At 34.7% G+C, this 17,743-nt stretch overlaps 1 protein-coding gene across 1 annotated transcript in view; it reads right to left on the reverse strand.

The window, feature by feature from the left end:
* The window catches only part of LOC115456032 (twitchin), an 81,806-nt gene that overhangs the window by 38,173 nt on the left and 25,890 nt on the right, over positions 1-17,743 (reverse strand). Inside the window, 26 exon segments of the mRNA XM_037438538.1 lie at positions 444-604; positions 1,183-1,288; positions 1,572-2,001; positions 2,079-2,204; positions 4,080-4,163; positions 4,557-4,676; positions 5,386-5,522; positions 5,765-6,001; positions 6,604-6,748; positions 11,052-11,084; positions 11,955-11,996; positions 13,194-13,397; positions 13,960-14,133; positions 15,186-15,278; positions 15,427-15,522; positions 15,595-15,672; positions 15,933-16,007; positions 16,087-16,158; positions 16,265-16,351; positions 16,423-16,479; positions 16,571-16,675; positions 16,748-16,861; positions 16,953-17,057; positions 17,149-17,268; positions 17,347-17,466; positions 17,537-17,656. Of these exon segments, the coding sequence (XP_037294435.1) occupies positions 444-604; positions 1,183-1,288; positions 1,572-2,001; positions 2,079-2,204; positions 4,080-4,163; positions 4,557-4,676; positions 5,386-5,522; positions 5,765-6,001; positions 6,604-6,748; positions 11,052-11,084; positions 11,955-11,996; positions 13,194-13,397; positions 13,960-14,133; positions 15,186-15,278; positions 15,427-15,522; positions 15,595-15,672; positions 15,933-16,007; positions 16,087-16,158; positions 16,265-16,351; positions 16,423-16,479; positions 16,571-16,675; positions 16,748-16,861; positions 16,953-17,057; positions 17,149-17,268; positions 17,347-17,466; positions 17,537-17,656 (3,241 nt within the window).

Genomic DNA, 17,743 nt, shown 5'->3' on the forward strand with positions numbered 1-17,743 from the left:
GTTACACGAACCTTAAGAAAGGCCATTTGTATTCGTTAATGAGTTTGCAGTACTTACAAAGACCAGCCCGACGAGCACAGAACAATCGATAAATATTGCAAAGGAACATAGGATACGATCAGCTTGCACTAAATGAAATTACTGAGTGATATTACAAGATCAAGATGCATCTAGATTTTGTTGTTTGGGTCTGATAATTTCAAACAATAGGACTATTACGACAGTCCCTGTTGGATCATAACGTGTACACTTTGTAATTAGTATCAATAATTTCAAATACAAGTTATAGATTACGTTAATATGATTATCGAAAAAATACCTCTACGATTATTTGTTGTATCCTGCTAACGATTTTTCGATTGATTTTGTGGCAAATTGAACTACAAAAACAAAATTGTATTTAAATTAGAGATATCCTTTATCGCCTTTAAAAAAATACTTACAATTGACAATCAATTCGCACTTGGTCTCGTCAGCATTACTGACGCACTTGAAGAAGCCAGCATCAGTGACCTTGGCTTCCTTGATTACCACCTTCCGCTTACGACCTTCCTTGACAATCGAAATGCGCTTGTCAGGCTTCAGGGGCTCGTCATTCTTAAACCTGATGGTATTAAAAGTATGATTATTAAGGGCTACATTTAACTCATTTCATTACCCTGGATGCAGGCTGCTTTTGACAGGTCCGTCTTAATATTTGGAGGAGGCTTATGTTCAGCAGTGGACTTTATGTGGCTGATGATGATGATGACATTTTACTCAAGTGCTCGCGTAAAATTCGCTTCCTGGGCCCTTATTCTGTATGATAGTGTAAACGCGTAACGCGGCCGTGTCATGTTATCTTCGAGAAATGTGCGTGGAATGGTATTCTGTAAGCCAAATTTCTATAGTCCTAAACATGATGCGTTGTGTTACGTGCTTGTTACCCACTGTCAAAATAACGTGCGGGATAGAGAATCATGCCCCTGGATTTAAAATCTTACTGTGCACTTTTCTGGGCTAAAAGTAATTTATATATTCATTCCAGATTTATCATGCCAATGTTCAAAATATAATCTATTTGTGTGTCAAGTTCAAATCCATACAACGATTTCTGGTTGTATCTCCAACATCAAAATCAACTATAGGCAAACATATCAGACAATTTTCGTAGGATTAAAAAGAACTTGAATGAAAACTTACCATTTTACATCACCACCGGCATCATCAAGCTCGCAGAGCAAAGTGATGGTGTCCTTTTCAATGGCTTGTTGAGATTTGAGCACCTTAGTGAACTTGTATGGGTACTCTGCAAGGAATATTTACATGTGTAAGGTAGATAGTATAATTCGGTATAGAATATATACTTATTCAGAATAGAAACTGAAATTAGCTAAAATTGTTACTTAGACCTACAATGAATTTTCTAAATTTCAAATTTGAATATATCTATTTAATAATCTTTAATTAATTTTCGTTTTGATTGATTTAGTTAGTCTCTTCCTTGATTCATCATAATAAATTTTATGTCAATAGTATCTATTATGATAGAGTGCCCTTTAGTGCAATGTTTTCACATTTTCTTTACTTACCCACAATCTTGACGTCAGTCTCGGTCTTGTCAGGTTGCTTCTCAATCCTGCACATATATTTGCCGGCGTGCTCAAACTTAGCACTCTTGATAACGAGCTTGCAGCCTCCAGACAGATCCTTAGAGATCTGGTACTCATCGCCATCTTCCAATTTCTGATCTCCCTTCCACCAGGAGACAATGGCGAGGCTGTTAGAGACAGTACATTCAAGCACCACCTCGTGTTTGGTGTAGCCACTGGTGTTCTTCTTCAGTGGTTTGGTGAAGGTGTATGTTGGGTCAGGTTCATCGACCTGCAGGAAGGCAGTACAGGAAATACCACCGATTTCAAGAGTAATCTTGCCAGTGTCTTCCACTTTCGGGTTCATGATGATCAGCTTGTAAGAATCTTGCTCGTTGACCATCTTGTATTTGGAGCCGGGGAATAATTCCTGATGAAGTTATATAGTATTAATATCATACAATCTTAACAAACATAATTTTCGTAATTTACATTATTGGTACTTACATCCTTACGGAAGAACCACTTCGGCTTGGAATTAGGCTTCGTGAAGATAGCTTCGAACACCGCCTTTTTGTCCTTGCCTTCTTTAACCGTCTGGTCTACCAGAGGCTTCAAGAACGACTCTTGTTTCTGGAAAACAACACCGTGTGGAATTAATATACCAGCCGACACATCACTTAGAACAGTGCAATGACAAAAAGTGCTCTTCAATACAAAAAGCAGTTGTGGTGACCGGCGAAACCCTTCATTTACCGACGTCGGTCACGCGCACATAAACTCAAGTGCAAAAAATCAACGAAAACAATAGAAACCTTTAACCGAGGCGTTAGAATCGTCAGCCATTTTCCGATCACGACCCACACAGTTTTAAACCCATGCTAATTTGTACAGAAATTGGAATTTCTATGTTTTCGTAGAACATTGTGCAAAAGTGGGGTGACTCGATATATTTCCAAGTTTATGATATGATATATATACAAACAAAAAAGATGAATTAAAATAATATCCATCTAACAGGATGTAAATTCACCATTTTCGAATGAAACATAAATACATATTACTTATTTGCTATTGTTGTGCTTGATAGATACTGTGCCTTGTGCATTGTGGATATCGTATAATATGTGCACAGAAGATTGTACGATAAGAAAAAAGAGGAATAAAGTTGTGCATCACTTGTGAGTGCCCACGTCGAACAAAATAATTCAGTGAATCTAAGGAACTTTACATCACCATTTGCTATTAAGGAAATATAACCTATTAATTATAATCTTGAATATGCTTCTGTCGATTCAATTAATTTAATATGATTGATGAAGCTCTTTATTTCTTAAAAAGGTTCCTGGTTTCCCGTCGTCTTTTTAATTAAACATGTTTTTCTAGCAGATGATGAAGCAAAGGTGCATTTCTTGTGCGTACTGAATTATTTAATATAAGGAAACGTGTAATAGATTCTCATGTGCTAAAAATTGCATCTCGTGGTACATTTCAAAGTGCATGGAGTCTTTTGTCTTCATCATAGTCAAACCTCGTTTCTTTTGAACGAGTGAAGCACCGGCCAATCCGGGATCAGGTCCGCCAGTGACTGTCTTCTGTTATGGGATCTCTATAAAATATCCATTCACTCTTAATCTACCGTTGTAAACCAATTTCGATTGTCTACAATAGCGAGCATTTTTGCATAAGTGTAGCATCTACTTATACTAGATATAAATACTTAAATATTATATAATATAAATACATCCGAATATATGTAGTGTGGCAACACTATTGCACATAATATTTTAAATGAGAATACAAAGAAAAATTCCAAAATCTGCGAAACACCGGATGCATCAGCTGGAATTAATGTAGTAGGTGAAGACGAGAAAACAGATTTTTAATATTATGATGACGTGACAGAAGCTCCTCAATCCGACGTCAAAGAGAAACCTGCAATTGTACATAACTGACAAAAATCCAAAAAAAGACAAAATAATAATCATCAAATACATTCCACTTACATTCCCTGGAAGTCATGTTCTAGTTAAAGAAACGTGAAGTGGTGATACAAAAACCATTTTATGTGTGTTAATTTAAAATTCATATTTAGTGCAGTTGTTTATTTAGATCGTACTGAAGATTTCGTCTTTAACTTACTTCATTTAATGTAATAAATTGTTTAGAGAACGAACTTTGTAATATTCATTTTATACATTAGTTTCAAAATTGAAAAGTTCACATTTAACTTTTTATTTTAAAGACGATAAATTCAGACGATTAATTTTAGTTTAATTTATCATTCGTGGTTTAATTCATTCATTATTTAAAAAACTGTATTTTGTCCGTTTGAAATTTATTCATTTCAACATATTTCTTTGTTAGATAGTTGTTGCAACGCTTTTCAATAAACTTTAATGTATCCAACAGAATATCTATTATTGTAAAATTAGTTACTTATATTTCAAGCGCTCAAAATACAGTATATAATTTTAACTCTTGTTTTTATTCGCCTTTTTATCGAACCTTTAATTTAACAGCCTCCATCAAAGTGGGCCAGTCGGGCACTATTTCGGGTAGAGACATACGTCTCCGAATCTCATAAATACCCTAGAATTTACAACATTCGTTACACGCAAAGCAATAGTGTGAATGTTTTACGATGAAAAAGCTAAATTAGATCGAAGCCAATGATATGGGAATCGAATGGATGTAAGTATTTATGGCACTAACGTAAAACAAGTATGATATTTTCTCGTAAAACCATTTTGCCATTATGAAATCAATATTAATACAACAATATACACAACCGTGGCTGTATTGATTAGCCAAAACTGACGTTTAACTGACAACGCTGGTTAATGTTTGAGGTTAGATGACAAATTTTTCGACGCATAAAATTTTAAAGAAGTTTGAAAACATGTTTGGACGTGTTTGTGGAACGAGAAAGTGGAAATGTAAGATGGAATGGACGATGATATTATGGTCTAAAATACTGATGACCTTAAACCAGGACCAATTTGAAGAGTGTCTCCTTCTATCAGCGGGAAATCTACCCATCTCGACACCTTCAGATATGACCACTATGAAGCCGTCCTCTTCAAAATATCCAGTTTCTAAGCCCTAAGGACCAAACACTATGATGCATACGATGTTCTTACAAACGTTCATTCATTGTAATTCACAATCTACATTAGGATTCCATATATTATTGACATACATTTATGTTCCTTGAAATTGCTGAAAGCATGATTTTTTCACAGATACTTAAATTACGCTGAAAGATACTTTCAGAACATTTAAGGAAGGTAATCAATAGCTCCAGGAAGCTTAAGTTATCATGTACACCTTCTAGCGAAGCTAAGCTACATGCCAATATAGAGATATGATATTAATTTTGCTTATAAAATAAAATATGTATCCTATATCAAATCTACATAGTTAGCACATTGCTTATGAGTTTCATTCATGACATTAGCCCGATGGAGCTGTCAATTTATTTATAAATCTCTTTTTATAGACTGCAAGACATTGCAGAAGCCAATGACTTTAAAAATAGACAAATTGCAGACGTACTGAGATAAAATTCCTTGGCCTTGGCTGTAGACGTTATTTGCTAATCAATGTCAAGTTAAGTGGGTAACTGCATTCCCTTGTACATTTGTGTTTGATGTTTTAAATGAGCTCTGATTAAAGTTTTGTATTTGACTGGTTTATGCAATGTCTCCAGTTATTTTTTACTTTAGATATTTTATTTAATTATTAGATTTCTTTTATGTATCACCATCTTCAACCAATTTATTTCGATTTAACTAAAATGTGCCAGTCTTACCTTTTCGACTTTCTTAAGAGGTAGTATAGGTTTCTCGGTCTCCTTTAGTTCACCCCAGTCGGGATCTTCTTTCTTGTCTCCCCATTTGGCGTATTTCCTCTTCTTGAGCATAGCACGGAAGTCCATACCACTAGGATCTGCATTGGGGGAAATATGGGGATTGGTCACATACTCCTTTAACTATTGCCAGGTATCAAATTTTTTGTCTCAATCTTTTTGTGGAAAGAGCTAAATAATAAGGAAAGAATACATGATGTGGATGCCTATGTTGGTGTCTATGTATACTTATAAGTATCTATTATGTTCTTAAGACCGAAATATATAAATAACTTGAAGGATACTTAAGTATACATATCCACAATTAAACTACTAAACTTACCGGAGACATAAACTTGCGTCTCAGCCGTGTCTTCACCGTGGATGTTGCTAACCACAATTCTGTATTTTCCCTCATCGTTGGGCTTCACTTTCCTCATGCACAGCGTGATAAGTCCAGTCTCACCATCGGTGACAAACTTGAATCGACCACCTTCGATGATCTCTGTGATGCCTTTGTAGAATCTGAATGTAGGTGCCGGTGTACCCTCGACTTGTACGGTAATGTATGCGGTTTGATCTAGATTTAAATAAAGAAGTTGGGTTTACTAAGTTTTTAAATCATAAACGACCTTTTACCTCCTTTCTCCTCTAATATGAAGTTTAATTTTATTTGCAATAAATTTTGAAAAAATCTAAGACAGTCTTATAACTTTTATAGTGATTTCCTGAATATCCTGAAGCTCATTTGTACTTTTTCACAGGCAATAGGTCACTGGGCGGATATTTAATTCCAACAAATATTAAAATCACAGAAGTAAAGCCTAATTTTAACACACGTGTTCCAGATATGTCGTAAGATACATGTGGTATGAGATATAATATTTCCGATGAGCAGAAACACCTGTTAAAATGTAGGCTACCTAATGATAAATATAAAACCACTGACAAATTTATTATTATAAGTAATATTTCTTTTTAATTAGGTTGGAATAATCTGATCAAGCTTGATTTACCAAAATCAGAGATTTGTTATTTCGAAATGGATAAGACCTTCAAACAATCTGATAAAAATACAAATTATATTTTTTATTAGGTCGAAATGTCGTGTTTCAGCAAAAATTTTCTTAATTATTCAATTAGAATTTTCTTCAAATCTACTGTGAATAATATTTTACCAACCTTCAACAGCCGCGTAGTTCTCAGGCATGTCAACAATGACTGGAGGTCCTTCATTTCCAATAGGCTTCAAAGGCACTGAAGGCTTGTTAATGAGATCCTCCAAGTCTTGCACGGAAGGCCTCCTCGCGTCCCCAGATTTTCGCCGCTAAATTATCAATGTTGTATTAATTATACATGTTAGAGCAAACAGTCAAGATAATGTTATTTACATATAAATCGACACTGAATTTATGTAGTAAATGAGATTGAAACTTTTGGCATTAATAGTAAATAAATAACATCATCAAAATTATAAGATCACTTAAGAGACCTGTAATTTTAAGCTATGAACGTTAACTTAATTTCAACTTGTTTCAAAGTTCCTTTACTACTTAAAACATATGCAAATGTTATAGAATGCATAAAACATAAATTGATAAAATCTTTGACAAATATGAGAATACTTAAGACAAAGTTAAAGGTCACTGAAATATCGCGTCTGTATATAGATTGAGAAATTACATCGCAACCAGTTAATTTCGTGAAACATTTGTAAGTTCTGACATATTTGGTACACAAGATGTGTTAGCCAAATGATCTGGCGATGGAGATTTCGACTTCCTAACTAATGCCGCGCAAGTGTTCCATCATATTTATGATATAATAGTTTACATAATAAATAATGAAGTGGAACATGATTTATATGATGATTAAGTAAGTGTGATGTTGGTTGGTGAGGTAATGTTGTCGAGAGAAAATGATATTCTGGATATAACTGTTGATATTGAAGATTTACTTAATTATAGTTTGTGAGTAAGTGTGTTTATAACAATTGCTTTATGCTCAAACTGACTCGGAAATCTTAAAATGTATATGACAATATTTCAGGACCTTTAACGGAATTGAATCTTAAATAATGTAAAATAAGTTTTATACTTACCGTGTCGGGCTTTGGTTTTGGTTTATGTAATGTAACCATAGGTTTCTTAGCAACTGCTGCCATTGTTAATCACATATAAATAAGATACCACAAAATTACAAATAAATAATATAAAATTAAAGTTTCTATAATTGCATTACACTTTATCACAGCTTCATTATGATCACGTTTGCTTTAGCGTTTTTACCGAAAAATTTCCTGGCGATCAGGTTTTTCCGTTATATATAAAAATTGTTCCATTGTTAAATGCTTCAAAATATTAGTATGTGTTACACCCTCAGTAATTAATTTGTCTTTTAATTTTTATTTTTTCGTGTGCGATTTCGATATGGGGAAGTTCGTTAGTATCGTTCCATCTAAAAATGGGCGCGAATGTCAATAGACTGAGGATAGGGTCGCGCGGACATGGTTGGCTGACCATGGTGGAGGGGCAGAGCGCGGGGGCAGCGGGCTTCTATTTGTGCACAGCACACATCAGCAGATCAATTCAATTAATTATCAGATTAAGGTGAGCCATCCGTGTAGCACGTTCTTGGACGTTACGTGAAAATGTCGCCGTTCGAAATCTGCTGTTTTGCCTCCATCTTATTGGCTTTGATACTAAAAATCGTTTCCACATCGTGTACCAATCTATCACTACTGCATTTTTGATATCCACATCCGACATCTTAAAATAGGTCATTGCTTCACCATTTGACTGATTGAAGTTGAAACGAGGTTTCTCCTTGAGAATATTTGTTCGCGCGTCGTTCCGCGCTTGACGAACGACATTATTGACATCAAAAGTAATTACGGATCCGAAGCCAAACTGAGATGTCTAAAAAGACAGAGTAGGGACGAACATGAATGTAGATTCATAAATTATGTTAGATTGAGGTGTTGCGTAATGACATCTAAAGATTGATTGGCACCCTTATTAACGTGCACTTTTCGAATTATTGTAATCGTTGGCAAGTGGTACAGCGTCTCGGATAGCACCATAGTGCACGATCCGACGAATTCACCTTTCAGCAGTTGACAGTTTAGTTATTTGATTGTCTTAACCACGACCACTGCAGTGATCGTATTACGAGAAATTTTAAATATTGCATATAATATATTGACTGTCTTATTTCAAACATTTTTTTTTTATTATTTGGACTCGGGTAAAATGACCCCACTGCACCTGATGGTAAGTGGAGTGGAGTCCAATAGAGTGTCGACAGAAAAGACATGATTACCCCTAGACAGTATTGGCGTAATTTAATAATATTATAGAATTGTAATAAGTGTTTTGAAATCGAAGTGGCGCTATTCTTGTTTACCATTTGGTTTGTTTTACACTTGTCTATTCTTTGATTAAGTGTAGGCGCTAATTGCCAAAGTTTTGGTATTTGTATAGCTGCCAGAAAGTTTTTGAATGTATATTCGATACTTCTGGTAGCAGCCCACTATCAGAGTGCCCGCCGGTCTGCCCACGCGCACGTAGGTATTGCTGCCTCCCTACATTATGTCAATCACAAACCATATTGCTTCTATTTGCGTCCAGTAATTTATTGTTTATTTATATCGCTTTTTAAATACGAGCACCAGACGGTTTTATTGCTATTTAAATTCCTTTCATTATATTTTATCGAATTCATTAGTAGTTTCTTATGTTTTATTATTCTATTTCACCTAACGCACGAATTTTACGTTTTATTTTATATATTTCTAGCCTTTCTAATTTATTGAGCTAGTAAATTTTTGAGCCCGTGGTATTATTGCCAACTTTACATTTAGACTTCGATAAAAATGACAGCGTTAAATAAATATATTGTAACTTCAAAGAGATAATCTAAAAAAAAAGATTTTATAACTTGTGAAATTGACGTGTTTATATTTAAAACTGTGTAGAAAAAAAACAAGAAAGTACATAGTAAAACGAGGTACTAATAAATTTGTAGAATTTATCATGGTCTCCAAGGCAAAAATAACGGTGATAGTACATTTCTAAACAGTAGCGCAAGGTGGAAAATCATAGATTTTTTTTATCTTCCTAATTCACTTGAAAACAATGTTGAAGACGTCAAGCCGGACAGGGCACCGCCCATAACTCACATTTCTGGCATCAACCGCTCACCAGAACAAATCAAGATCATTTACAAACACTTGGCCTAATTCCTACGGTCATATTTATAAGAATATCTATCAATCATAACAATATGCAAGTTCGGTTCTGGCTCGGTGTTTCAGTTTGCCTCATTTACCGGTAGCGTCGTTATATACATTATCTTCGCAGCAGGTGGACGTTAGTGATGTATTTTACTGTTCTTTATGAGTTTCACACGTCTCGGTTATTAACTGTCGTAACGAAACATATGAATTGAATATATTTAGCCCGAGCGAAATTTTCGAAATTATCTATGGTTAGACGACACGCGTTGAGTGTTTGGATTTTCATAAATATTTAGTACTTATTTCCTACTTTATTATTAAACCTTCAACCGCTAATAGCATCTAATTAGGAAGTTGAATAATTAGCACATTTTCTCATAAATTTTATATTGGATAATTCAAAAGAATTTAAGTTATAATTCTAAGCTAGATAAGTTCAAATTCATCAGTTTTATGAATCATATTTACTTTGTGTGCAGTATTTACGTCACGAACATAATGTTGGCTGCAAACTTGAATTCATTAATTGTTAATTATAGTATGTTTGTTTAACTTCCGCTTCTATATTCGATTTCTAATTATTTGTATATGTTTTGACGTCGTATATCGTGTAATGCAACTTGTGATTTTGAAGTTTCCTCATGTTTTGTGGCATCTTTATCACTTGCAATAACATCTATGATTATTAATTTGATAGTAAAATTATTGGCTATGATATCACACCTGCTGAATTCCAGTGTACAAATTCATAATCTAAGAATAATTTATACTAATGTATTTTGTTCCAGAGAGCAAACTTCGGTTCGAGTTTTCGCTCAAACACTGATCAATTCAGGTAAGATCTGAGTTTAATTATTTACATATTCCTTTCTTATAAATCATAGATATTATTTCATTAATATTCAGGTGTAGAAGCAGTTTGTTTTTTGCTTATTACATGCATCCTCATTTTGTTTACAAAATAACGCAAATGGCTTCCGAAATTATAATTACCCAAATTGCGTCACCTTGTAACCACGAGTATTTAGTTATTTCGGTGCATTTGTTTACCATTATTTTTATTTGTTGCATTTTAAGGTACATGCCATACTCAGTTAAGTTTTGTATTAAAGGTTACATTTATTGGTTAGAATGATAAGGTATTAGTGCACTATTATCATCGACGATATTTGCCAAATACGAAATTTCAATACCAATACTAAACGTTCAGATACATTGACGAAGTTGAAGCCAGTCATATATCGCCTTCGTTATATGATTGGTTCATATTATTATTCACTTTTCAAAGAGCCAAAATTAATCACTTGAAAATTCTATGTTAGCCACGTATCTATAAGGTATTCTTTTCTATAACATTTATGATCTAAACACATATTTTTCACACATTATGTACCTCGTCCGTGACTTCACCCGGTCTGCTGCGTTTCTTTTATGAACAAAAAATATAAGTTTTAGTAATACATTCTCTGTTAATGTTGTGCTCATGATTTTGTCTGTACATTATATATAATTTAAAGTGTGTGTTCGTTATTATTTCGTGTATTAATGTAAATATCTGTTACTGTGTAATTGTATGTGTTGATGTAGGGTTATATTATATCATTTGTATCACAATGCTTAGTAAAATATAAAGCATTTCTGTTTGTGTTTCAAGCGTAACTCAAGAAAATTTGTTTAGCGGAAAACTAACAATATCGTTAGTTGGAAATAAAGCCATTCTAAAAGTAAAACTATAAGCAACAATGAGAGAATCGATCCAAATTGTCCAAATTGAAATATATTTCTTAGTTAATTTTGAAGGCATCGATCTTCCCATCGTAAGAAAAGGTGTCCAGCGATGTTGTATAACATTTTACCCCGCTGGTCGGCAAAGCGGCAACTAACTCTATTCTAAGAGAACATCTAAGAAAAGAAAACTAAAAGAGAAGTAAGAGTAGTAGACATTTAGATTTTGCAACTATAGGTTCTATTAGAGCTATACTTTTGAATGTTGATTCTGAATGTATTTTTGGTATTGTGAGAATTTTGTAAATGCATCAGATGTCGAGTTCAGACAAAAAAATGTTCAGTAAACTGGTGCAATATTCAGTGCATATTGTGTAATTACCAGTACATCATGAAAATTCATAAACAAAAGTTTCCAAAGAGCTTTACAAATTAATAATCAATTCCTAACCTGTGCAGTCATGTATGTAACACATAGAAGAAAAAATAACAAAAAAAAACTAAAAGACAAAATGCTTTGGCAAAAGCGAGCAGCGTCCACCTAGAACTGACCAGATCCAATCGATCTCACCTTTTTCTCGTCTAAAACTTCTCCAGGACGCAATTTGGTGACCTGTTGTGAAAAACATTGATAATAACCCGAATAAAGGATGTGGGCCTACGTCTCCGCTGCCGAACCTTGACCCTACCTTCCTATCCAGTGCTCTTTATTATTGGTGCATATCCTAGCCAGCAAGTGCATAAGTTATTACGTTATATTCTGCATAATTGTCATGTTAATCGTTAATGTTAGTTTCCGTTTCAACTTGATGTGTAAGAAAAGCTTTCTTAAACACACCATTCCCGCCAAAGAACCTCTTAACGATCAGTCGTTTGTAATTATTTTGTGTGCGTTCGTGCTACAAGCTGTGCAGTTTATCTGTGTGCGCGTACTTCACAAGTGTGTGCAATATAGCTCTGTGCTGTAGACGACAAAACTTCAGAACATTTCTGGATAATAACATATGACGCCCGAATGATTAAATTCACAGAATACGCATTATCTATGTGATTATCCAGATTTTGCCAAAAATGTGTACTCGCGTCGGATGCAAATGCATTAATTCCGTTTACAGATACAGTTAACTTTATCACGGCAATAGAACATTCACGTATCCTTAGCGTTTTGCTTTTACCTTCTTCTCTTCGATCACCTCACCGGGTCTTAGTTTTCTATTCTCCTGTGGATTACGTTTTGCACGATCTTAATATGCGCATTGCTAACCAAGTTTTCTGTGTTTTTGACAATTTGCTGTGATCGCTATACATTCTAAAAGCGGGGAGTGAAGGATTCTAAGCTTCAATCCACTATAAAAACCTTTGTAGACACTACGCAAGCGCTTGATATTCTAGATAACATAAGCATCTTGTACATGGATATGCATTTTCATATGGGGAGTCAATATAGGGCAGTCTACTGTTATGGGTTCGGCTTGAGAGAATAGGGTGTGTCTACACTACAGTTTAAAATTATTGTAGTCGTTCGGCGTTGCATCCTTCTAAATCCCTTCTCTAAATATAAATAGTGTAGTTTTAAGTTAACATATTTGCTCATAATCAATGATTATAATTTGAAAAGGGATTCGGGTGCTTGCACTCTTAAAGTACCTAATGTAATTGTCTCTACTGTTACTAATAGACGGCACAATTTAAATCTAAAAATCTAATCATACCTTCATAAACTGTCAGCAATGATCTCTTGTTACATAAAAGTTTTGTAATTCATTTCGTTTTGTATATTGTGCGCTAAAATAATGTAAATGTAACATACCTCGTCGCTGATGATGAGGGAAGGACGTCTTCCCATTTCCTCTGGCGGAGGAATGAGGGAACCGCGTCTGCCCACTGGAGGAGTGGGTACAAGCGATGGTTTCCTGAGTGCATCTGGTTTCGGTGATTTCTCACGAATGACTTCGATTTTCGGCGTAGCGGGCTTCTCTTCAGGTGCCTTAATTTCAGGTACCTTTGGAGCCGGCTAAATCGCAAATAAAAAATTAAATACATTACTATTTACGATTATACTTGCAAGAGGTACGATAACTTTTTTTGGACTGTAAGTTACTATCTGTCATTTTCAATAAACGATCCCAATCGCTTTTTTGGTTTATCTGAAAAATAAAGATATCAAAACGAAGTTTTTGTTGACGTGCTTACAAATGACTTATTTTGATTGCTTCGTTCTCAAAATTGGATTGAAGATTGAGATCATTTATTGAAAACGCCTGTAGGACAGCAGTCGTGGATTCGAAATTAGAACCCAATACCTGAGAAGTATACGTTTGTTTTTTCAAACTAACACGTGTCCTTTGTCAATTATCTATCATTTACGATAAACGAAAATATAGGAAGCCTACATGTTAATTTCAAAGGTATGTGAGTATGCCACCCGGATTAGGCAGCGTAGCGTACGGCCTAAATTTTCCTTTCAGTAGTATAAGATGCTCGTCTGCTAAGATTGCAATGCAATGTACGTTGTCATGTTATACCATACGGCCAATATTGGACCTATTAATTGAATACCTTATAAAGCCCTATACCTTTTCTTCTGGTTTCTCCTTTTGTGTTGGTGTTGGTGATATCTTTTCGTACTGCTCAAGGTCAGGTCTCTCGTAGTCAGGAATTTCAGGCAGATCTTCCGCCTTCTTCTTGACCGTAGACACTTTAGCCTTCTTGACTTCTTCTTCCGCTTTCTCTTCTTTGACAGCCACTTTCTGTAATTTTTGAATTTTGTTAGTTTATAGCTTAACTGGTATCGATTGCTCCGTATTATCCGTATTTTGATATACCTAAAAATGAATACATTATTGAATAACAATACCATTGTATGTAAAATTCATAGTAAAAGAAACTACTTTCTTTGAATAGACGTTACAGGATATAATTTCATATAACGTTAATAAAAAAAAAAGTTAGTGTAATATTACTAATTGTGTCGCTGACTCATTAACTTTGTGTTTGTAAACGAGAAATGAAATATATAAGTTATTTTTTAAAACACTTGTAGAGTAATCCATACCTACCCTTTAAACGTAAAACACATCACAATACTTACCGTTTACTGTAAAAAATGTGAAATAGACATAGACTTATATAAAGATAAAAGTAGTTACAAAGCGAAAGCATAAGCAGGAAACGTGAGAGGTAACATAATAGGTAAGAACATTGCAGAACATAGGTTTATGCTAACAATGCATTGTTAAACTCGTCTATAAAATAAAATATACAAAAAATATATACATTATTCAAATGCAGACAGAAGACGGTGCTAAAATATGTATAGAATCTATCTACGGTGCATCGACTAGCAGCTTTTCAAACAGCTATACTTCAGCCACTAGTATCAATAAAAATAAATTTGGACTTAATAAAGATTTAAACCATCCTGTCATACAGCAATGACATCTGCTGATAGGGTATATTTTATATCCGCTTGGATAACGACAACCGTACATATTGAGTTAAAACCCACCATAAGGACCCACGGGAGTGTATCACATTTCGGAATCAGCCCATATATATCTGGTTCAAACAGACCGTTATAGTTGTGTTGACTTTCGAGTATCTATTGGACCCCACTCCACTTACCACCATGTGCAGTGGGGACACAGGTTGTTGTACCCTTGTTAAGTCCAAACTTATTTTTTATTGATGCAAGCAGCGCATATCTAAGTGCCAGTGTATTGTGAAGGTGCAATAGACACTCCGGTGAACGATTCTTGTGCATTGTGCATGTGCTTTTTCATTTCCTGGTGCCAATGTATACCTCGTCGGGGTTTTGAGGTCGGCTGCTAAAAGCGGGCTGGGGTATTTCTAACGTGGCTGGCTTACGTTCATCAATACCATCTGCCGTGTCAGCCTATAGAGTAAATTGAATTATTGTCGAAAATGGCGACCGTACGAATGTACAAATGTGGTGAAAAACTGCAACGGCAAAAGTCATGCAATTTTCCACGTGTGTGCGCGCATGATGCGTGGGTGTGGAAGCGGTGATGTGTGATGTGTACCTGCGGGGAGCGGCCGCGTCTCCACGGGGCTGTACTCTCTGTAGTGTCAAGTAGTGTGGGTTTGTATTTGTCCTCTAACTCTGGTGTTTGTTCGGCCTGATCAAAAATATTTTCGTTACCAATTTTGTGACCTAATCCATTATGTTTTGTGTCGTTATTTATCTGTACCTGTGGTATTTCAGGAATTGCCTGCCATGAGAAGGCCACATCTGTTTTTTCCGGTGCCGGTGGAGCCAATGTGGGTACCTGAGTTACAATTTGGTTTATGTTTTTGATTTGTGTGTGAATTTTGATATCGAGCATGCGAAGCAGTGCATTATAAAGTCACAGTGTGCATAGATAGGTGTATTTTGGAAAATTATTAACGTAATGTTTAATGTAATTTTGCATAGTGTTAAAGATAGTGTGTAACTTGTGTGTCTTGTAGAGTGTGTATACATTTTGAGTTTAATTTTCGGCTTCCCAATTACATTACGAATTTCAAAGAGACATATCAAAAGAACTACCTTAATCTGTGGCACCGATTCTTTTGGTGGTTCCACAATAGTCGGTTTTGGCATTTCTACTGGTTTTTCTGGTTCCTACAATCATTATTACAGTATTGATATTCACCCTGATAATTTTTAGAATTACTTAGTTTCTATTGCAAGTAAAATCTACCTTAGGTTTTTCGATAACATCTTTAGTTGGTTCTGGAGCCTGGTGTTTTTTAAGGAAAGGTGCTTCAGGTTCCTATAAATACGAGACCGATTCGTAATTTTAAACATTAAAGTTATTTTATCAAGTATAATAATGTATGGATTTGATTGTATGTACATGTGTAATTAAAGTGTGTTACCTCTGTCTGTGACTTCCTTCTCATGTAAAATGGTAATTGTGATGTTTTCAAGTGTTTGTTCTGTGTATTTTGTGTGTCGTCAGTATCCTAACAAAATTATTATAATTAGATTTGAACCTTAAATATATCATTATAGTACTTATCGAATTATGAACTACCTTTGGTTTTTCGGTAACCTTTGCTGGTTCCTCAGTTGGCTCACTAGCAACTGATTCCTAAGAAAAAGTAAAACGTTTTTAACGTTTTGAAAAATTTCGTAATTATTAAACTAATTTGAAATTTAAAATAAAGGATATATCTTTCTACCTCTGTCTTGCTAGGTCGTCGCCAAGGATATTTAGACTCCTTTGGCGGTTCAAGAGATGGTTTCCTTTCATCCTTGGGTTTCTCTGTTACCTCGTCTTTAATTTCCTGTGTATTGTTTAATTTATTTAGATATTGATTTTAAAAATATTACTGAAATATATATGTTAAAACTACTACCTCTACAGTTTTCTTGGGTCTCTGCCAAGGGAATTTAGGCTCTTTTGGTTGTTCGACTGACACTTTAACCTCATCTTTAGGTTTTTCCGTAACCTTAACTTCGTCTTTCTTATCCTGTTTTTAGTAAAAAGCGTAGTCAATAACGTATCTAAATTACATCCGAATAACAAAAACCTACGATCCTAGTTAATAAAGATTTGACTACCTCAGTCTTACTAGGTCGACGCCATGGATGTTCAGGTCCCTTAGGTTGTTCAACCGATAATCTCCTTCCATCAGCCACTACAGGCTCTACATTCTCTTTCTCGTCCTGTTTATGGTAAATTAAAATTCACGGTAAATAAATTTGAACTTCCCTACCTAATAAATTAAGTATAAATTCTGTTACTAAAGTTTAATACCTCGTCCGCTCGACTAGGTCTACGCCATGGATACGTAGGTTCAGTAGGTCTGTCGATAGATACTTTTCGTTTAAACTGTGTTGTTTCTGTTACATCAGTTTCCATAACATTTTCATTGTCCTGTTCAACATATTTACATTTAGCATATTTAAATTTAATCTAATTAATACTTTATGTTGTTATTTCAGGAGATAATACCTCGTCAGCACTACTCGGTCTACGCCATGGGTATGTAGGTTCAGTAGGTCTATCAATTGAAACTTTTCTTTTAGTTTCAGTCTTCTTGACAGTCTCACTTTCAGTAATATCCTCATTATCCTGTTTAGATTTTTAAATATTAATAAAAGTGCTAAGTCTAACAAATTGTGCTAAAATAGATTAATAATACCTCATCGGCTCTACTCGGTCTACGCCATGGATAAGTCGGTTCTGTCGGTCTGTCGATGGAAACCTTTCTTTTGGTTTGAGTTTTTTCTGTAACCTCAGTTTCCATTATGTTGTCTTTGTCCTGGTCAACATTATTAGTATTAAAATAAATGGAATATTGGATCTATTAATAGTAAATAACATTTTAAAGGTTGTTGATATCCGTCTA

This window comes from Manduca sexta, chromosome 3, assembly GCF_014839805.1.
Source record: "Manduca sexta isolate Smith_Timp_Sample1 chromosome 3, JHU_Msex_v1.0, whole genome shotgun sequence".
Lineage (NCBI taxonomy): Eukaryota > Metazoa > Arthropoda > Insecta > Lepidoptera > Sphingidae > Manduca > Manduca sexta.